This window comes from Heteronotia binoei, chromosome 13 (assembly GCF_032191835.1).
Source record: "Heteronotia binoei isolate CCM8104 ecotype False Entrance Well chromosome 13, APGP_CSIRO_Hbin_v1, whole genome shotgun sequence".
NCBI lineage: Eukaryota > Metazoa > Chordata > Lepidosauria > Squamata > Gekkonidae > Heteronotia > Heteronotia binoei.
Window position 1 is genome coordinate 69,697,326 of NC_083235.1, and position 22,360 is coordinate 69,719,685.

At 44.8% G+C, this 22,360-nt stretch overlaps 1 protein-coding gene across 11 annotated transcripts in view; it reads right to left on the bottom strand.

Annotated features, from left to right (window-relative positions):
• Positions 1 to 3,557: 3,557 nt before the first annotated feature.
• EXOC7 (exocyst complex component 7) overlaps positions 3,558 to 22,360 on the bottom strand; it is a 62,545-nt gene continuing 43,742 nt past the window's right edge. For 6 of the 11 annotated variants that reach the window (XM_060252019.1, XM_060252010.1, XM_060252015.1 and 3 more), the window contains 10 exons: positions 22,259 to 22,321; positions 19,529 to 19,595; positions 14,222 to 14,260; positions 10,786 to 10,851; positions 9,714 to 9,834; positions 6,774 to 6,869; positions 5,173 to 5,236; positions 4,413 to 4,454; positions 4,169 to 4,302; positions 3,558 to 3,760 (listed from right to left, as the gene is read on the bottom strand). In XM_060252019.1, coding sequence (XP_060108002.1) covers positions 3,658 to 3,760; positions 4,169 to 4,302; positions 4,413 to 4,454; positions 5,173 to 5,236; positions 6,774 to 6,869; positions 9,714 to 9,834; positions 10,786 to 10,851; positions 14,222 to 14,260; positions 19,529 to 19,595; positions 22,259 to 22,321 — 795 coding nt within the window. In that variant the 3' untranslated portion in view covers positions 3,558 to 3,657. The remainder of the gene's footprint in view (positions 3,761 to 4,168; positions 4,303 to 4,412; positions 4,455 to 5,172; positions 5,237 to 6,773; positions 6,870 to 9,713; positions 9,835 to 10,785; positions 10,852 to 14,221; positions 14,261 to 19,528; positions 19,596 to 22,258; positions 22,322 to 22,360) is intronic. The other 5 variants (XM_060252020.1, XM_060252018.1, XM_060252017.1 and 2 more) reach the window with 1 other exon arrangement.

Genomic DNA, 22,360 nt, shown 5'->3' on the forward strand with positions numbered 1-22,360 from the left:
GACTTAAAGTAGGAAAAACAAAACTAATACTAAAAGCTTCAAATGGCATCTGGAGTGTGAATACCACCACAGAATCAATTGTCCTAGGCTTTTACTCATGGACAGAAAGCATCAGAATCCATCAGATTTATATTACAGTATTATAGTCTATAGTGGGAGCTTGCTATTTTAAAATGCATTACTTGTTTCCAGTGAAACATTCCACAGAAAATTCTCCTTTCACCCCCAGAACGAAAGCCATCAATGTTTTGACACATCAAGCAGAGAATGAGTATAAATGGGCAGTCTTCGCAGTGGAGGACGGTAAGCAGTGGAGTGCCGCAGGGCTCAGTACTGGGTCCCATGCTCTTTAACTTGTTCATAAATGATTTGGAGTTGAGAGTAAGCAGTGAAGTGGGCAAGTTTGCAGATGACACTAAATTGTTCAGGGTGGTGAGAACCAGAGAGGATTGTGAGGCACTCCAAAGGGATCTGTTGAGGCTGGGTGAGTGGGCGTCAACGTGGCAGATGAGGTTCAATGTGGCCAAGTGCAAAGTAATGCACATTGGGGCCAAGAATCCCAGCTACAAATACAAGTTGATGGGGTGTGAACTGGCAGAGACTGACCAAGAGAGAGATCTTGGGGTCGTGGTAGATAACTCACTGAAAATGTCAAGACAATGTGCGATTGCAATAAAAAAGGCCAATGCCATGCTGGGAATTATTAGGAAGGGAATTGAAAACAAATCACCCAGTATCATAATGCCCCTGTATAAATCGATGGTGCGGTTTCATTTGGAATACTGTGTGCAATTCTGGTCACCGCACCTCAAAAAGGATATTATAGCATTGGAAAAAGTGCAGAAAAGGGCAACTAGAATGATTAAAGGTTTGGAACACTTTCCCTATGAAGAAAGGTTAAAACGCTTGGGGCTCTTTAGCTTGGAGAAACGCTGACTGCGGGGTGACATGATAGAGGTTTACAAGAACTCGTGGGCATTCAATGAAATTGCTGAGCAGTCGGGTTAGAACAGATAAAAGGAGGTCCTTCTTCACACAAAGGGTGATTAACATGTAGAATTCACTGCCACAGGAGGTGGTGGCAGCTACAAGCATAGCCAGCTTCAAGGGGGGGTTAGATAAAAATATGGAGCAGAGGTCCATCAGTGGCTATTAGCCATAATGTGTATATATGTGTGTGTATATATATATATATATATATATATATATATATATATATTTTTTTTGGCCACTGTGTGACACAGAGTGTTGGACTGGATGGGCCACTGGCCTGATCCAACATGGCTTCTCTTATGTTCTTATCTGCAATTTTTAGTTTGAATTCCTAGGCACTTGGGAGTCACCATAATGCAAAGGAGTCTTTCAAAGAAATTCTGGAACCTTCTGCTGATAAAACAGTTGTTCCAATGAGAAAATCCATATAGTTTAAACACAGAAAACAAAATGGCACTTTTTGGTTACACCAAAAAGGCTTTATGAGATTTTGGGAGGGATAAGCTTTTGAGAGTCAAACCTGTTCCCCAAAAATCTCATTGGCCTTTATGGTGCTCAAATCTAGCTCCTCTGTTGCAGTGGCTCCCAACCTTTTTGGCACCAGGGACCAGTTTTGTGGAAGACAATTTTTCCATGGACCAATGGGGGTGGAGGTGCTGGGGTTTTGCTGCCCCAGGCTGCCCCCAAGCCCACACCCCATCCCTGCCCCCGCCATGGGGGTCTTTAAATAACGAGTAGGTGAAGGTCTCTGCTTCACCCCACGGCCTGGTTGCTAACAGGCCATGGACCGGTACTGGTCTGCGGCCTGGGGGTTGGAGACCCCTGCTGTACTGCAAACCAGTTCAGCTGCACTCTGAAACTATCTTAGGACTTGTTTCCAAAGGGCATTTTTTAAGGAATCCAATATACTTCAAAAGCACATCCCAATCTATGTAGATAACCTATAAGCTACTTATGCTCTCATCTGTATGCATGGAATGTGAGGATATAGAAAGGACCAACTTGGATTGTCTCGTCAAGTGACAGCAGACCATCATGGAGTTCTCTGGCACTGTATTACTGAAGGAATATTATTGGGAGAATTTCACTTTCTGGCACCATGCTAAAATGCTGAATCAAAAATGGAAGAATCTCCTTTGCACAAAAACACCACATGAACACATGAAGCTGCCTTAAACTAAATCATATCATTAGTCCATCAAAGTCAGTACTGTCTACTCAGACTGCCAGCAGCTGTCCAGGGTCTGACACAGAGGTCTTTCACATCACCTACTGCCAGACCTTTTAACTGGAGACGTCAGGGATTGAACCTGGGGCTTCTGCATACCAAGCAAATGCTCTGCCACTGAACCACAGCCCCTCCCCTTCACCTATGAAAATGGATGTATAATAAAGGCTACCTCTAGGCAAGGGGTGGAGAACCTCCGTCCCACTTGGTGTGGCCCTCGGGGATTGCTGGGCTGAACCGAGCCATGTGGCAGCCTCCCTGGGGCCTGGCTGGCCAGTGAGGATCATGGGGCCCAGTCGCGCTGTGCAGCAGCCTCCCCAGTGCCAGGCAGGGATCACAGGGCCCAGATGTACTGTGCGGCAGCCTCCCTGGGGCCTGGCTGGCCGGCCAGAATTGCTGCAGAGCCTGGAAGTTACTGTCACAGTTCAGTTTGCACTTGATTATCCCAGAGGGTGTGGGCTAATATGCTAATATTAAGGGATGTGGTCTGATATGCTACTGAGTTGCTGCTGGGCTTTTTTGTAGAAAAAACCTATGCATTTGCCTAGGGCAGCGGGCCAGGTGTGTGTGTGCGCCAGATTAGGCTCTCCCCACATGAGTTCAAATAGAAAAACAATTATTTGCATTAATTCCGCTGGCCTGAATCATTCTCCCTCAGTGGAGCACTGCTTTTTAAGTTGATAATTTTTTATGGCCCGAGAATGATGTTATAAATATCCATATGGCCCCCACCCCTGCTCTAGGCCATATAAGGCAGACCTGTTCTCACTCTTTGTGTAAAAATGGGGTAGGTGAAAGAGCAGTTGCTCCAAGCATGAAGAGAAGATGGAATGTCCATCTAAGCTGTTTTTCTACCAATATTTGTCCTCCAGAAACTCCTGCTATCTTACATATCTACTGAGAGCAGCCAAAGCAGCTGCTCTTGTTTTCCAATTCAGTAGAAGGAAGGTTGGGGATAAGCAGGAAATGACCCTTCTTCATTCTCTTGTCTTTTTCCCTTTGTGGTTCTAAACAGCACCCTATTCATTGCAATATGGCACACAACAGAAGAGGGCTAATAAAGTGAAAAGGGAGGCTTTCAGGAAATGAACTAACTGGGAAAGGTTCTTTAGATGGAGCATATGGCACACTGCTGGTTACACACTAAAATTTTGGGGCGCATCTTATAGAAAGATTTAAACCCTGCCAAGGCAGGTGATTCTTTCCATATCTTCACAAAATATTACTATCTCAGCTACAGATGCATTCAAAACACACACCTCCCCAAACCCTTACCCGGAAAGACTTCTGTTCTCGCCTATGATCTTTGAAAAAACGCAAAACAATCCATCAACCATATCGTTAGCATTTTATAAATTTGATAAATACAAGTGTGACCCACGCCGCAGTGAGCTGGGAAAGGGAATTAGGAGCAAACTGACAGCTAAGCAGGAAGATCACGCCGACGTGTCAAACAGTTTCTCGATCATCTCGCCCACTTGCTCAACTCGGTATTTGATGTATTTCTCGGGGTTCTTGGTGAAAGGCACGTTTCCATACCTGCCAAGGTATAAAATAACATAAACTCTGTATGACAAAGCACACCGTTTTTACTGGGGGAGGGGGGTTTCCAATTGTATAGTTGTTCTCCCTTCTTTCCCAGGTGCCAGCACAACATGCAGGATAATAAACTCCACACCAATGATCTATATAAGTGCTTCAAGCACCTAGAAAGCTATCACGCAGCCGGGCTGAACAGAAAAATAAATCTGTTTATTACTGTGATGCAAGCTAATCCACAACCACAGAACGATTTGTGCCCGTACGCACAAAAATTGCTTCTTGACCCACGTGATGGCAGTTGTAACGAGACAAACATATTATGCCGCGACAACTGCTTTGGAATACAGGAACACAGGCAGGCATTCCTTGCCAGCCCATCAGAATACTACTTGTCTACATAATCACCTGCTGAGGAAGGCAGCATAGATCTCTTGTACAATGGTTTTCTGTGCCTGCCGGATTTTGTCCCTCTGCTCTGTGTCCGGAATGGCCCACGCCTTCTGGATTTTACACAATTCCTCCAGGCCGTCATTGAAACCCTTTCCCATAGAAAAAAAAAATATGATGAGCTCACAATATGAATGGCAATCGGTGGGCATAAGGCCCAGAGTGAGAACATTTGCCTGAAGTCTGATAGGAAGTTAGTTACCTTAAAGCATTCCTTGATCACCTGCCTCTCCTTGTCTTTAAGCTGTGAAGGGTGAAGAAAAAGAAGAGCTCTTCTGGTTATTTCTCCCCTACTCAGACTGTCAATCTAGTGGTTAAAACTACTTCCTAAGGGAATACAAATCACTGAAGGGCCCCACACATTCCCAGAAAGCTTTCTTCAAATTCTGCAGGCATCAACTTGGATAGCATTCAGAGTGGCCATGCTTCTGATATACCAAAAAGGCATGTCCACACAGTAAACCTCTGGATTAGCCCCACGGTGTACAAGCAGGGATGCAGAAATATTCCTGCAAATAGTAGGCAACATTTCCCCTGTGACACTGCCGTGTTCAAACTGAGTAGACAGCTACATAGACAGACAATTTTGGAGATTAGCAGGAACCGTTATAGGCCGAACTGAAAGATTCTGTCCATGTATACTGTAAGGTCCAGATGTACTTATACAACCATTCAGACTTCATTAGAAAAGTCCAGGAAGGAATACTACCTCCTAAGTTAGTATTGTACAGAATATTTTTGACAGAGAGCTCTTCATCCAGGAAGGTGTTGCCAGTAGCACTCTTTTTTCAGAGATGCTTTTTCACATACATATAAAAACCACATTCCTATTTTATACCAGTTTTTTAAAATTAAAACAAAATAGCAGGATAGAAATATTTCAGTATGCAAATAAAATCTTTATAGGCATGGAAGGTACATATATTTTCCAGTTCTTTAAACAGTTCCAAGGGTTCTCTCACCTTGACTCCAGGTTGGAAGACAGGCAGGTTTCTCTCTGAGATGTAATCTGTTACTTTCAACCAGCTGAAATAGACGAGGAAGAGAAACATTGTAGATCTCCATGCAATAAAGAGTAAAATGCATTCCACCTGAACTTTCTACAGTGTATGTGCTAATATCAGGCCACACAATCCAAATGGCCAGAGACTACCCTCTCAGCATGTTACACACACTATGCTTTTAAGCACGTTATATTGCTTATTAAACCATAATTTGGCACACCTGAAACATATGTTTTTTAAAAAAACAAAACAAAGACAGCACTTAGTTTGGGGTATCTCAGTTCCTTGGGAAAGGAATGTTTTTATGTGTTGACGTCTGTCTGCATCTCAGAACATCTCAGAACGTCTGTCTGCATCTCAGAACGTCTGTCTGCATCTCAGAACATCTGCCTGCATCTCAGAACACGCAAGCCAAGCAGCTGGTGCTAAAGAACAGCTGTTCGATGCAAAGCAGAGAGCACCATTCAGTTCAGCTCTCTGCTTTGCATAAAAAAAACCTACTTCACATGCTGCCTACCGAAACTCTTGGCTAGTTACCCAGACCAAGATCAATATGCCATTGCACACAAACATATCAAACAGCTGTTTAATTAAACATGGAGAAAATTACTGCCACTAATTTTCAAAGTGGTTTCTGTCACCGGGAGCCGCCACCTTCTGCTGAACACCCTGATGCAATAACAACAATGGCAATGTGCAAGCCTCGGATTCAGTGGGCGCTCACAGGAGCGCAGCTGCTGAACCTTTCTGAGAGTTCCACCTCCTTGTCCACTGAATAGCAGGTGCAGCTGCATAACAATCCCTGGATGAGCTCCACCCCCTGTTTTTCTACAAAATGACTGCTGGCAATATGACCCATTTAATGTGCCCTGATAAGACAACGTAAGGTCGAATAATGGAATTAGCTGCCTAATCCAAGTTATTAGGAATTAGCTGCCTAATCCAAATTATTAGGCCAAGTTATTAGGAGAGCCGGTTTGGTGTAGTGGTTAAGTGCGTGGACTCTTATCTGGGAGAACCGGGTTTGATTCCCCACGCCTCCACTTGCACCTGCTGGAATGGCCTTGGGTCAGCCATAGCCCTGGCAGAAGTTGTCCTTGAAAGGGCAGCTGCTGTGAGAGCTCTCTCAGCCCCACCCACCTCACAGGGTGTCTGTTGTGGGGGGAGAACCGGATTTGATTCCCCACTCCTCCACTTGCACCTGCTGGCATGGCCTTGGGTCAGCCATAGCTCTGGCAGAGGTTGTCCTTGAAAGGGCAGCTGCTGTGAGAGCCCTCTCAGCCCCACCCACCTCACAGGGTGTCTGTTGTGGGGGAGGAAGGTAAAGGAGATTGTGAGCCGCTCTGAGACTCTTCGGAGTGGAGGGCGGGATATAAATCCAATAAGGGCCTAACTGTCACCCAGTTTTGCTGAAATAATAGCATTCCCAAGCAGGACGTTGATATCTCCTGTTTTATAACCGTCTGCTATAAGTCCTCTTCAGTCAGGTGCTGGAATTTAATCATAGCACTAACGTCTGAGAACTGCAGGAAACCGATTGGATGGGTTTTTTTTCTGACCTGCGCTGATATGTCAGGATCTGTTGCTCGATGTGTTCCCTGTAAGATCTTTCAGCTGTTTTCTGAGTCACAGCCACCAACTGGATTAGTTCAGACCTAAGAGAAGGAAAATGAGGAATGCTGAATGGGCAACAGGTCCACAAGGGAAAAAGCTCTCTTGTGCCGCAAGGGCAGGGTGAGACTTCAAGTGCCGCAGCCTGGTACCTGAAGTCTGCTTTAGCTTGAAGTAGGAGCCAGCAAATTTTGACGGGCTTTGCTAGCTAGCCAAAATTTGCGCTTGCCTTTGCTATGCACACAGAGAAGGATCATTGTCTTCAATATAACTTCGTAACATAACCCAGAAGTACTCTGTGTCCCTTTGAGCTGTTGAGACACAAAGCAGGGGAAGGCCCCCTCTTGTAACTTGTTCCGGTCTGGGGGGAGTGGAGGCTCACTCCTCTAGTGCAAAGCATCAGAGAGGCTTGGAAAGGAACAAAATGTGTCAATTACACAGGTCAGTCAAATCATATTTGAGATTTAGGAGATCCCTTGCCCTTCTCCAGGCTCAGAGGAAGGACAAGGGAATCATATGGGGAGGGACGGTGGCTCAGTGGTAGAGCATCTGCTTGGTGAGCAGAAGGTCCCAGGTTCAATCCCCGGCATCTCCAAAAAGGGTCCAGGCAAATAGGTGTGAAAAACCTCAGCTGGAGACCCTGGAGAGCCGCTGCCAGTCTGAGAAGACAATACTGACTTTGATGGACCCAGGGTCTGATTCAGTGGAAGGCAGCTTCATATGTTCATGGGGAGGGACGGTGGCTCAATGGTAGAGCATCTGCTTGGTAAGCAGAAGGTCCCAGGTTCAATCCCCGGCATCTCCAACTAAAAAGGGTCCAGGCAAAGAGGTGTAAAAAACCTCAGCTGGAGACCCTGGAGAGCCGCTGCCAGTCTGAGAAGACAATACTGACTTTGATGGACCCAGGGTCTGATTCAGTAGAAGGCAGCTTCATATGCAGGAGGGACGGTGGCTCAGTGGTAGAGCATCTGCTTGGGAAGCAGAAGGTCCCAGGTTCAATCCCCGGCATCTCCAAAAAAGGGTCCAGGCAAAGAGGTGTGAAAAACCTCAGCTTGAGACCCTGGAGAGCCGCTGCCAGTCTGAGAAGACAATACTGACTTTGATGGACCGAGGGTCTGATTCAGTAGAAGGCAGCTTCATATGTTCATATCGGAATTTTAAAAAAAAACATATTTGGCAATGTCTGCTCACTTGCAGACTTCTGGCTTAAAAAACCAATTCAACATCACTTCAGCGGATAAGATTAATTTTCATTTAATGCCTACTGCTCGTCAGGAAAAAATTTGACCTCGGCAATCCTCCTACTTTCCGCTACAGAGTAAAGATGAGATCCAAGATGAGATAAGATGCAGGCCAAGGCCCAATGGCTAAGGAAGCTTCCCTTTGCTGTAAATAAAAATGTAAAAGGCAACCTCTGGTGGGTGCATGCGCAGGTACTACAAATCACATGGGTCTGAAGGAACCCAAGAAGCGGCAGCACCAGAAACTTCATACATATTAAAACTATAGTTGAGCTATAGTTGAGAAAGAAGGGGACATACAAGCTGGTGGCCACTGTAAGAACAATAGCAAAGAGAACTACAGAAGCCAATGGGCAGAAAGTCAATGGGGTAGAAGCAACCAACCTCCACGGAGTCTTCCCCCAGCCTTGAGCCCTTAAAAGGGAGTAAGGCTCTAAACCAGGGGTCCTCAAACTACGGCTCGCGGGCCAGATGCGGCCCGCTGAGGACGTTTATGCGGCCCGCCGGGTTATGGCAAAATCAGACCGGAAGTGACGTTCGACCTAAACTCGCGTTAGCAATGCACACTTCCGGCACTGGGCTGAGGCGGCAGAGAGAGAGTGTGAGGCGATACCGAGGTGAGGTGAGTTCCCAGGCTGGGGTGTGTGGTGTGGGGAAGGGAGAGAGATGCAGAAGACGGAGAACTGACGGCCTTGTACAGTAACGGCAGCCACCACAACAGTCCGGCCCTCCAACAGTCTGAGGGACAGTGAACTGGCCCCCTATTTAAAAAGTTTGAGGACCCCTGCTCTAAACTGTGCTGAGGGGAGTAGCAGACTAAGGTAGGATCCATTCCACTGGTGGAAGATAGTCATTGCTGAGGAGCCTGAAGTCATAGGCGCCATGCCCTTTGAGCGTGACAATATAAAGATTTTAGTATGTGACTCTGAGTTAGAAAGTTTAGGTACTTTAGCAGAACTGATTCCTAGACTGGAGGTTAGGAAGACTCTACCTCGACTCTCTTTCAAAAACGGACTAAATGGAATTTTCTACCTTCCCTGGAATGAGTGCATTAATCCTCTTCCAGTTCTGGTGTTGTCTGGCCAAGTGTTGGTCCTACATCATGCCCTGATGGATAGCATGAGGGGTTAAAACATTTTGTCACTTACAACACATGACAACCTGGACATCATCATCCTATTGCCTAATCCAGTAAAAATGTCTGGGTACAGAGTACCAGCCCACTAAAGTGTAGATCTGTACAGCCACGAAGGACTTTATTTAATAGTTATTTTCCCTGAGCTTGAATAAGCAGCCGCCACCGTCACAAGCCAGGCGGCAGAAAATTATTCCCTGAATTTACTGGGAAGTGCTTTCCAGAACAATAGCCTCAGTGCCAAGAAGATGAAAGAGACTGATGCAATCAGAGTCCTCTTGGCTGCTTTTATTTTTTCCATTCCCTGCTGAAAAGAAATGTTTACTGTAGGAATGACAGACTTCAAAGGGTCCTTTCCGAAAGAGGAGCAAAGCGCAAGGGGAGAAGATAGCCGGAATATAAGCACACTGCAGACGTCATTAAAAGAAGATTGAGTACAAATTAGCACTACACTGGCAGATGGTCCATTCCTCCAGCATGACCATGTACATGCACAATACACATAGACTTACTTTTCAAGGGACTTGAGAATGTAATTGTAGTTGTTGTGCAGAAAGATGGCACTTAAAGCCGGGTCCTCGTAAACCTTGGATTTACTGAGAAGATTTAGTTGCAAGTTGCCCAGAACTTTGCCTTAATAGAAGATATACAAAGTTGGATCACTGTAAAAACTCCCAAGGAATTAAGGCTACATCTCATTTACCTATGCCACACAACCAGAGGGCTGCAAAAGCACATTTTATGTGCCCTTCAAGTCCTTATTGGATTAAAAATATTTTTAAAAATCTCTTCGCTGGCTGGTTACATTTAAATCATGTACATATTGAAGACAAACGTGCAAAAAAATAGAAAGAGAAGAGGCCATGTAGCACCTTAAAGACTAACAAATTTATTGTAGAATAATTATGGGCCTACTGCTCAAAATCCACAAAAACCTCTGCTACAATGCATTTGATAGTTTTTAAAGGTGCCATGGGATTGCTTTGATGCACCTGCTCTGGAATTTATCCATTACAAAGTTTTAATGCATTCGGCTTCAAGAGATGTAATTCAGAGGATTCTGAAAGACAGTTTTCTCAGTTGTAAAATAATTTATTGTTTAATCAACCAAAGGTATAATCCTGCAAACACTTTCCTGGGAGTAAGCCTCATAGAATAAACCTCTTAGTAGGCTACTAAGCCTCTAGGAGGCCTGCTTAGCTACCACATATTGTTAGTCAGCTTTAGCATCTTGTTACAGGGAGTTAATTCACATTTCCTGCGATGAAGTACTAGGGTTCACACATAAATTTTTTCTAAAACTGTTTAACTGTTTATTGTTTAACTTCTTCTATTCCGTGGAGCCTTGTCATCTTCTATATTTTATAAAACTATTAGATGCCTTCATATAATTGCGTTGACCCAGTTCTGATTTTAGGGCAAATGCTAGCCAACCTGACTTAAACTGTTTTGCAAATAGCATTTACCTTCTCCTGGTCCAGGAAATAGCCACTTCTACAACTGGGTCCGATATCAGACCACTGCCAGATAGAATAAACAAATATAAAATGGGTGTAAGCAAGCAACAGTAGGAGAACTACTCACAGATGTAGGTACTGAGCAGTCGTCTGCTGAATTCAGAACTGTAGCTACTGGCTGAAGAGCTTGTCTCTGAAAGGGAATGACCATGGAATACATTTATATATGCTGTTGAAGTCTGTGTGTAGCTATGCTGCGTCCAGTCTGAATTATCTTTCACTCCTACATGAACCGCTGAAGTCTTGGACTTGCCATAAGAGGAAAACAAGCCATTCACTGTACAGTCTAGATTTAACCTTCGTAATTTTAGATAATGTGTAGCATTCCGTTTCAGTCTGCCACACTGTCAGGTGTACAGGATACTTGTGCTATCCTTCTGAACTACTTCAAAGCAATCCATTCCAAAGATGCTTCGTTCCACATGCAGTGACCTATTAAATCAAGCCCCCTACCTCCAAGAACACCTCTGATCTGTTTCAGTACTGGAGACTGTACACTTAAAAAAAAACCCTCACAACAAACAACCAAACATAGCCCACTTTCTTAGTATATGGGCTTCAATACAGCAAAACCTGAGAAAAATACTGAGTGGGCTGCTGTGGCTAGCGTCGCCAGATCCCCTCTGGCCACCAGCGGAAGATATATTTATTTATTTATTTTGCCAGATCCAGGCTGAGAAACTCCTGGCGATTTGGGGATGGAGCCTGAAGAGGACAGAGACCTCAGTGGGGTGCAACGCCATCAACCCCACGCTCCAAAGCATCCGTCTTCTCCAGGGGAACTGATTTCTGTAGTCCGGAGAGAAGTTGTAATTCCAGGGGATCCCTAACTGCGGCTCTTAAGAAGGAACACGTGAACGAGAACTGTGGTGAAAAGAGAGAAAGAGAGCCAGTTTGGTGTAGTGGTTAAGTGCGTGGACTCTTATTTGGGAGAACCGGGTTTGATTCCCCGCTCCTCCATTTGCAGCTGCTGGAATGGTCTCGGGTCAACCAGAGCTCTCATAGGAGTTGTTCTTGAAATGGCCAGTTTGGTGTAGAGGTTAAGTGTGCGACTCTTATCTGGGAGAACCGGGTTTGATTCCCCACTCCTCCATTTGCAGCTGCTGGAATGGCCTTGGGTCAGCCATAGCTCTCGTAGGAGTTGTCCTTGAAAGGGCAGCTGCTGTAAGAGCTCTCTCAGCCCCACCTACCTCACAGGGTGTCTGTTGTGGGGGGGAGAGGTAAAGAAGATAGTGACTGCTCTGAGACTCTGAGATTCAGAGTATAGGGCAGGATATAAATCCAACATCATCATCTTCTTTTTCTAATTTGCTACAGTGGTAGAATATGAGATCTGCAGGTTTTCCCAAGGCTTGTATCTTTTTAAGTGGCCTAGAAAGCAGCTGCTTTGACATGGCCTACATGAATTTATTTTGGGACCCACCTAATTTCTAGGGAACCAAACAGAACAGAAGGTGGAGGAAGGATGCAAGGCTTAACTCCCTACCTGCATCCTGTGGATTTTGTTTTAAAAGACAGAACACACGTGGTGCTCCTCCCTTCAGATATGAATGGTGGAATATATGTATTCACATGGATACATTATGAAACTCTCCTGTCATTGCTAGTTTATCCCCCAGTTCTAACTTTTAGGGAGGCAACTATTTAAGATGGTATCTGGTGTTCAAATTGAACCCAAGTAACAGACTACCAAGTATCCTATGGAGAGCCAGTTTGGTGTAGTGGTTAAGTGCGTGGACTCTTATCTGGGAGAACCGGGTTTGATTCCCCACTTCTCCACTTGCACCTGCTGGAATGGCCTTGGGTCAGCCATAGCTCTGGCAGAGGTTGTCCTTGAAAGGGCAGCTGCTGTGAGAGCCCTCTCCAGCCCCACCCACCTCACAGGGTGTCTGTTGTGGGGGAGGAAGGGAAAGGAGATTGTGAGCCGCTCTGAGTCTCTGTCCTTGAAAGGGCAGCTGCTGGGAGAGCCCTCTCCAGCCCCACCCACCTCACAGGGTGTCTGTTGTGGGGGAGGAAGGGAAAGGAGATTGTGAGCCGCTCTGAGACTCTTCGGAGTGGAGGGCGGGATATAAATCCAATCTCTTCATCTACCTCACAGGGTGTTTGTTGTGGGGGAGGAAGGGAAAGGAGATTGTGAGCCACTCTGAGACTCTTCGGAGTGGAGGGCGGGATATAAATCCAATATCTTCATCTACCTCACAGGGTGTCTGTTGTGGGGGAGGAAGGGAAAGGAGATTGTGAGCCACTCTGAGACTCTTCGGAGTGGAGGGCGGGATATAAATCCAATATCTTCATCTACCTCACAGGGTGTCTGTTGTGGGGGAGGAAGGGAAAGGAGATTGTGAGCCACTCTGAGACTCTTCGGAGTGGAGGGCGGGATATAAATCCAATATCTTCATCTACCTCACAGGGTGTCTGTTGTGGGGGAGGAAGGTAAAGGAGATTGTGAGCTGCTCTGAGACTCTTCAGAGTGGAGGGAGGGATATAAATCCAATATCTTCATCTACCTCACAGGGTGTCTGTTGTGGGGGAGGAAGGGAAAGGAGATTGTGAGCCACTCTGAGACTCTTCGGAGTGGAGGGCGGGATATAAATCCAATATCTTCATCTACCTCACAGGGTGTCTGTTGTGGGGGAGGAAGGGAAAGGAGATTGTGAGTCGCTCTGAGACTCTTCAGAGTGGAGGGAGGGATATAAATCCAATATCTTCATCTACCTCACAGGGTGTCTGTTGTGGGGGAGGAAGGGAAAGGAGATTGTGAGCCGCTCTGAGACTCTTCGGAGTGGAGGGCGGGATATAAATCCAATATCTTCTTCTTCTGTGCTGGCTAACACACCACAGCATCGGCAGGAGAGGGTTCCCTTATAAGAAATCACTGTTCTGGAGAAAACAATATGAATTTGGATATATCCTTTAATAATGCCCCAATAGCCACCTTTTGGAAAACACACAACTGGAACCCCACGGTCAGAAAAAACAACTGGGAGGAAAGATTGAAAGAAATAAAACAGCAATGATGAGAACACTAGGCTAAAAATGGCAGCATCCCAAACCTGCCCTTCTTTAAAAACAAAAACACCAAACAAAAAAAACAGCTGTCAGGGCACCATCACACGTCTTGGTGTCTAATATCTACTTCGTCCTAAGCGGTGAAATAATTCTGCTTTGATCAAGAACTGTCCTGTCTACCACCACGATCAGTATCATAGATTCATAGAGTTGGAAGGGACCTCCAGCACAAATACCTCCCCCCACACACATACCCCAAAGAGTCGTCCCAAAGACGCACAAAGAGCTTTGTGCAGCTTTCAGGCCTCCCCCCAAAATGAGCATTTACATTCAACTGAAAACAAAGGACAACCAGAAATCCATCTTCTAGAACAGCAGGTTATTTTAAACAGATACGTTTTACGTAATAAAAAACCAAACAGAATAAATGCAACCAGACGCAAAAGCAGTAAGCGGGTATTCGAGTGGGTTGTACAAATAGTACTACTGCTTACCTCTGGGGTCTAAAGGAATATTGTATGTGTCCCCAAGAACTATAAAGTTTAAGGTAGAGTGGAGAGAAAAGGGAAGGGAGAAAAAAAGAGAAAGAAATGCAAAGTGCAAAAAGACAGGTTAGAGACAACCGTACCTTCAAGGACAAAGCAGAAGACACCAGCACAGAACACAATGGGCTCAGCAGTCAGGAGCTACCCCTTACAAGACCAAGGGTAATCAAATATTGAAGAAGTGTCTCTTTGCATTAGGGAATCAAAATGACATTCCTGCTAACAGCACTTCTTACAACCAGGAATGCTTGAATTCAGTACACTGACTTCCTGGGGGAAGAAGAGTAACAGTTTTCTTCACCAGAAAAGTTTCAAACTCTTGTGGCCAGAGCTTTGAAAATACAGGTGCTAAAATCTTAAAAGCCAAAAAGCTTCCAATGGACTTGGACAACAGCTTTCATTTCCTAACTGATTCCTAGAGCTGTTTCAGTTGCTACTTTGCTGCTGCACTGAGATTGTCTACGTGCAGGAAAGGACGTGAATGTCATACTGAGATACAGTAGGAGAGCATCGTCTCTACACAAGTATTCAGGTGTACTAGATTCCCAAGCTCTGTACTTGTGGAAGAAAAATAAAGCACTTGTCCTACAAACAACGCATGCAATTTGTCTATGGCTGCAACTTGTCTACAGATGCTAGTCGCAACTTCCTTCCTTCCATCCAAAAATATCCCAAATTCTGTGAAAACCAAATGCTGAAGTCAGGATAAATCATGCATACACATTATAACGATTACGACAAAGCACGGATTTCTGGTTTCTAAACATCTTTTGTTTTAAAAAAAAAAATCTGCATTTTTTTTATACGAAGGCTGTTTCGTTCTGCTTCTACTGTTAAGAAAAGGCTGGGGGGGGGCGTTGGGGGGGGATCCAACTTACTGTTGTAATGTGTCTGCAAAACGGAACCTGCGACAAATGATGATCTTCGGAGCAGAGCTGTCGCAGAACAGCACATTAGGAAAAGTGTTAATGCAGATCGCTGGGTCTCAGGCCATGGAGCATTGGAGAAAGTGCAGAAAAGGGCAACTAGAATGATTAAAGGGCTGGAACACTTTCCCTATGAAGAAAGGTTGAAACGCTTGGGGCTCTTTAGCTTGGAGAAAGGTCGACTGTGGGGTGACATGATAGAGGTTTACAAGATAATGCATGGGATGGAGAAGGTAGAGAAAGAAGCACTTTTCTCCCTTTCTCACAATACAAGAACTTGTGGGCATTCGATGAAATTGCTGAGCAGTCGGGTTAGAACGGATAAAAGGAGGTACTTCTTTACCCAAAGGGTGATTAACATGTGGAATTCACTGCCACAGGAGGTGGTTGCGGCTACAAGCATAGCCAGCTTCAAGAGGGGATTGGATAAAAATATGGAGCGAAAGTCCATCAGTGGCTATTAGCCACAGTGTGTGTGTGTGTATTTTTGGCCACTGTGTGACCCAGAGTGTTGGACTGGATGGGCCATTGGCCTGATCCAACATGGCTTCTCTTATGTGACACAGAGTGTTGGACTGGATGGGCCATTGGCCTGATCCAACATGCCTTCTCTTATGTTCTTATGTGACACAGAGTATTGGACTGGATGGGCCACTGGCCTGATCCAACATGGCTTCTCTTATGTTCTTATGTGACACAGAGTGTTGGACTGGATGGGCCATTGGCCTGATCCAACATGGCTTCTCTTATGTTCTTATGTGACACAGAGTGTTGGACTGGATGGGCCATTGGCCTGATCCAACAGGGCTTCTCTTATGTGACACAGAGTGTTGGACTGGATGGGCCATTGGCCTGATCCAACATGGCTTCTCTTATGTTCTCTTGTAAGAAATAACCAGCACTTTGCAGTAAATTTGGAAACACATAGCCAGACAGTGAAGTCCCATTAAAACTGGTTAACAAACAGATGAGGGCTGGTATGTCATAGTGTTTAGTGTCAGACAAAGATCAGGGATGACTGGATTTATGGGAGTTGGCCAGATGACCCCTGGAGTCCTACCACATTATCTCAGCCTAATTTATCTCACAAGGTTGTATGTTGTGAGAATAAAATGGAAGAGGGGGAAATAATGTAAAAAGTCATTTTTGGTCCTGATGAATAAGAAAAGTGGGAAATACATGCAAAATAAATGTACATTGCGATTTGCTATAGATCGCAAGCAAACTGCCTCTTTTTGTACCAATTAAAGTTGTCTTCAAAAGACGGTCCCATCTATACCACACTGTAGTAGCCTAGCTTCAAGTTTACTATGGTATGGCTCAACATGGCCAGAACGGCTTGAATTAAGGGAGAGAGACAAATTCCACGCAAGATGGAGATGAAAGAAGGCACTCTTAATAGCGAAGTCGTTTTCCCAAAAGTAACGCTCTATCTTAATATAACTCTAAGACTTCTCAGTGAATCGGTATCAGTTGCTGTCCAACAAATATGAGAAGTGCAATCCCCTCCAAGACCTCAGCCTTTCCAGCCAGCATCACCTCCCTCTTATCAGCACTCATCTTCAGCTTGTTCACCCTCAGCCACTTGACAAAACCTGGCAATCAGGACAGCAGCAGCTGCCGCGGGTGGCTTAAGCAAAGACAAACTGAGCTGAGCGCCAATAGCATATTAATGACTTAAAAATAAAATTAATAAAATCCCTGAACATGATTGTGAGATCACATGAGCCTTGTGGAGCCCCCACAGGTGAAGTAGAGCAGATGCCCTTTTCGTGTGCTGAGTCTCTAGCAATGTGGGTCAGTCTCATGGTAGGCCATGATAAAGGTGGCTTCAGCAAAACTGTTTAAGTCCTCTAAGACAGTAAGCTTTGGGGAGGGTCTTCAGCAGTAGCTCCAGCAGCTGAGCTAGATGGATGGTTCACCAGTAGGACACCCAGTCTGTCCTTGGGACACAGCATAAGGAAGTATGCATGCATATAAAAGCTTATACCAAGAATGAAACCTTGTTGGTCTTAAAGGTGCCACTGGACTCAAACTTTGTTCTGATTCCTGCAATGGTTTGTGCTTGGGATCTGCTTGGGAACTTCCTACCCCTTCCTATCCTCCTGTTCATAGTCACATAAACTGCTGGTGTTAACAAAGAGATCCTATCATTCTCCTCCAGCTAGGTCTTGCCGTCCTCTCCTCTGGATCTAGACTAAGCTTTTATGAGTTGTAATCTTGTTCCTAATGCTTATTAGTCAAAAAGGTCATTTAATGTCCTTAAGAGAAGTTTTTTCTCCTTTATAAAAATGCTGCTGAAAGAAACTTAGCTGTGTTGATGGTTAACTCTTGTAATGAGCCGTTTAAAAGAAAACATATGCTTTGGATCTCATCATTTGTAATTATTGACCAGTTAACAGGAAGACATTTTCCTAGTTTTTAAAACCACACTTCTACAGTCACGCACGTCCAGATTAGAGTACTACTTGGGTGCAACAGCTGCAGCCATTACTATATGGTCCTTTCGACTCTCTCCCACCCCAGATACAAAATGGAATGTAGACATCTTCTTCAATATCTTCAGTAACAATAAGCTGCCGCACTTCTGGCCACTGAAAAGTTAGCTCCATGACTGTCTTTGCCCATAAACACTTTCAGCGGATAAAGAAGGCAGGAGGAAGTGTCGGGATGCTGGTGATTAGGCAGAGCTGGATATTGCTTCAGGTTTTATTCAGGCAGATGGAAAGGACAGAAGACAGAAGCATGCACTAGATGCAGTTTGCACACAGTTAAATCTCCTTAGCATGGGCCTGACTAACAAGCTGATAAGAGACGGTTTGGTGTAGTGGTTAAGTGTGCGGACTCTTATCTGGGAGAACCGGGTTTGATTCCCCACTCCTCCACTTGCAGCTGCTGGAATGGCCTTGGGTCAGCCATAGCTCTGGCAGAGGTTGTCCTTGAAAGGGCAGCTGCTGTGAGAGTCCTCTCCAGCCCCACCCACCTCACAGGGTGACTGTTGTGGGGGAGGAAGGGAAAGGAGATTGTGAGCCGCTCTGAGGCTCTGTCCTTGAAAGGGCAGCTGCTGTGAGAGCCCTCTCAGCCCCACCCACCTCACAGGTTGTCTGTTGTGGGGGGGGGGGAGGTAAAGGAGATTGTAGGTTGCTCTGAGACTCTTCGGAGTGGAGGGCAGGATATAAATCCAATATCTTCATCTACCTCACAGCGTGTCTGTTGTGGGGGAGGAAGGGAAAGGAGATTGTGAGCCGCTCTGAGGCTCTGTCCTTGAAAGGGCAGCTGCTGTGAGAGCCCTCTCAGCCCCACCCACCTCACAGGGTGTCTGTTGTGGGGGGGGGGGAGGTAAAGGAGATTGTAGGCCGCTCTGAGACTCTTTGGAGTGGAAGGCAGGATATAAATCCAATATCTTCATCTACCTCACAGGGTGTCTGTTGTGGGGGAGGAAGGTAAAGGAGATTGTGAGCCGCTCTGAGACTTCGGAGTGGAGGGCGGGATATAAATCCAATATCTTCATCTACCTCACAGGGTGTCTGTTGTGGGGGAGGAAGGTAAAGGAGATTGTGAGCTGCTCTGAGACTCTTCGGAATGGAGGGCGGGGTATAAATCCAATATCTTAAAATATCTTATCTTATAATCCCTTACCCTTATTTTGATATGTCATTGCACAGCTAGATATACTGGAGAACAAAAATGTTTAAAATCCCTCCTACTAAATTGTCCACTACTGTATCTCTAATGTGGTGTCTGAAGTATTTGTATTGCTATCTAATTATGCAAAGTCTCATTCTTCTGGAAGTATAAAACTAAATTTCCTTTTGTCGTTTGGGAAATAGAGATTATAAATGAAATTTCAGACTGTTCTACCGTTCAAGCCACTGAGTCATAGAGCTTTTATTGGACAAAGGAAAGGAAATTTCAAAAAGGCTCATATAATTTTTCCACCAACACAAAGAGGGTTAGTTTTTTAAAAAATGTAATTGGGTTATGAAACCAGCTAACAATCCATTCACATGGTGGTAATCATTTGGGAACTATCTGGGAACTATCTTCTCATTAAAAGTCCTCACTTTGAGGAGATGTAAGGCAATCTCTGAAGCCACTCTTTCTCTTTACAATTCAAGGATCATAGGGCAGCAGTACACTTACAAGCTAATAACAAAACCAAGACATGTCTCCCTGGGCCCTGGATGTCCGGACCCTTTATATGGGGCTAAGGGAATGAGGTATGAATGAGCTACACCCTTAAGGAGGTTTTACTGCAAAGCAGATAAAGGAAATCACTTGCTCAGAACAAGGAAGGGGTTATTACACAGAAGAAGTCTCGCGTTAATACCTTGGGAGGCCAACATGGCACCTGCAGTTTCCTGAAACTCCAGCAACTGTTGCAGGAAAAGAATAGCCTGCAAAAAGAAGAGAGAAATGTATTCTTTATTTCTTAAAATATCACCTCACTTACCCTCCACTTTGTGAAAAACAGTGTCAATCAGACGTTCCTCATCAGATAATTATGAAAAATACAAAGGAATTATTGACACAAGCACCTGCTCTTAGCTGAAGTGTGAACACAGCTGTTCAGGGCATTCACTTAGCCTCAACCACACTGCACCTCATTAATGCTAAGGGCTTATCTTGTCAGCCCCAAAATACCCTTGTCTAAGGTTCTACTTGGAGATGGTGTCAGTCTTTGACAAACTCTGGGGCACTTACATCACTTTAATTACAAAAATTCCTTTCCTGATGGCAATGTAACTTCATTCTCATTTTCTTTTCCCATAGCTGTAGCAAGCAAGACTGTTAGTTTTTGTGAAGAAATTTTTTTTTTTTTGGGGGGGGGGGGGGGCGTGAACTGAGCAAAATCTTCACCATGATTTTTTTAAATTTTTCTCTCTGGGCAAAGAATAGGCAGAAGTCAGTTCAGTTGCTTTCCAACCTCACCTCAGTCATTCTTTTAGAAATACTAAAAGGTCTAGCAAGAGACAATTGGATGGTCAAGTCCCCCACCCCACCCCACCAAAGCAGGAACAAGGTTTTGTTGGTATTAGGTACAAGAAAGACTTCAAGAAGAAACTCCTGGAGTCTTCAAGAAAAGCTTCTTTGACCCAGCCTGACCTGGGTCAAAGGTCAGGCTGGGAGGACAAAGAGGAGCAAAAAAAAGGGTGATTAACATATGGAATTCACTGCCACAGGAGGTGGTGGCGGCTGCAAGCATAGACAGCTTCAAGAAGGGGTTAGATAAAAATATGGATCAGAGGTCCATCAGTGGCTATTAGCTACAGTGTGTGTGTGTGTGTGTGTATATAAGTTTTTTGGCCACTGTGTGACACAGAGTGTTGGACTGGATGAGCCATTGGCCTGATCCAACATGGCTTCTCTTATGTTCTTAAATTATAAAACTCCTAGGAACAAGAAGAAGCCTTTTATGTTCTGATTCCATTGAGGCAGACAGAACTCTTACCTGAGGTCTGTGAAAGGCAGACGTTGCCATGTGACGGCCTGAACACCTGAAAAGTTAGAAGGCAATGGAAACCTGCAGAATATCCATCACTTTCTAAGCCAAGGAGCCTGCCTTATGTTTAACATCTGATAGGACCGAAAAAAACCCCAAATCCCCCAAAACAAAAATTAACACACAAGGCAATAAATCAATATTTTGTAATACACAAATATGAAAAGAAGAATTACACAATAAACTACAATTCTTCTTTTCATATTTTGACATGGCAATCTATTGATTTATTGCATCGTGTGTTAATTTTTGTTTTGGGGAAATTTTTTTTTTGGGGGGGGGGGGCGCGGTTTTGGTCTCTTCCCTTCCCTGTCCTGGTTTTTATCATGCCTTCCTCTGGAGAGACTGTGAGTTCCAAGTAACATCTGATAGGGGCATGTATAGACGGAGGGACATCGGAATTGCTTTTTACCGTTTTCTTCTGAATCCCTTGTTCAGTCTGGTGCTATGCTAAAAGTATGCTTGTGAGCATTTTCTTTTTTCAATAAATGCTTTATAATTTTTGACCCTGGTAGTGGTTCTCTGTGCCACACGGACCTCCACCATCTTGGATATGCTAAAAGGAGCACCAGGAGGAAGTGGATGGGCAGCCAGTTGGCAAGTGGCTACTCCCCCAGTGGCGCACAAGGCAGTAAGATTACCAGACACTGGGTAGTGGGAGACACAGAGGCAAGGCCTCAGAACTTGGAAAGGGGAACTGGGAACCCAGACACCCCCCAGTAGGCAATATCTACAAAGGGAGAGAAAAAAAACCCTTCCGGGTGTTGGGAAAACCGTGGAGAAAGGGTGGAACAGGGTATGCAGGACAGAGCAGGACCATTCCACCAGTTTTGCTTCACAGCAGCTGGGGAAAGGAGGTGGTACAGCAATCGCTTCCTCCTCTCAGCACCTCTGGAGCTTCTACAGTTACAGACACCGCCTCCTGGTGAAGTTTTGGCCCATCGAAACAATCAAACAGATCAAAAACAACTGGCGGGAGATGGCAAGGGAGAGAGTTACTGATCAAATCAAGGCCCGTCACTGTAAAGCTGGAATTGTGACAGTCATGTCCAAATTTGGACCTGCCTTCAACCTAGGGTCTTCGCATATAGTAGCCGCAAAGAGAAAAGTGCTTGAGCTGCAGCAGTCTTCATGAGTCTACCATTTATCCTGAAACAGCACGTTCAAAAATGTACAGATTAAAAGTGCTAATATGGGAAACGGTAAGAGAAGAGATGGAAGATGGCCTCTCCCACTTTTGCTCGACTCTCCACCCTGGCCAACATGATGAATAATGAAGGAGGATGGGCCTGAAGAAGAGCCTTGACATCGTTTAACAACAGTCACACAAAATTTCAAGCTGCCCCAAAACCTTAAATGTGAGACAAGAATCCCAGAGCTGGATTTTAAGCCATCACCCAAATCCCAATTTACTCCCCTTAGAGTCTCCTCCTTGTGATGATAAAGATAGGCCAGTTTTAAAAACATGACATTTCTTCACATGACTCTTAAAATAAAAATAAGGGAAAGAAATCACTGAATGGGTTTTACCATGGCACATGGTAAATTTTCACATACGTTGCTGGTGAGTTCATGAACTGTCCCATCCTTTGGCATGTTGTACTCCTTGTCTGGGTTGTTCTAGGAGTAAAAAGAGTAGATTATTGAAGGATCTCTTGA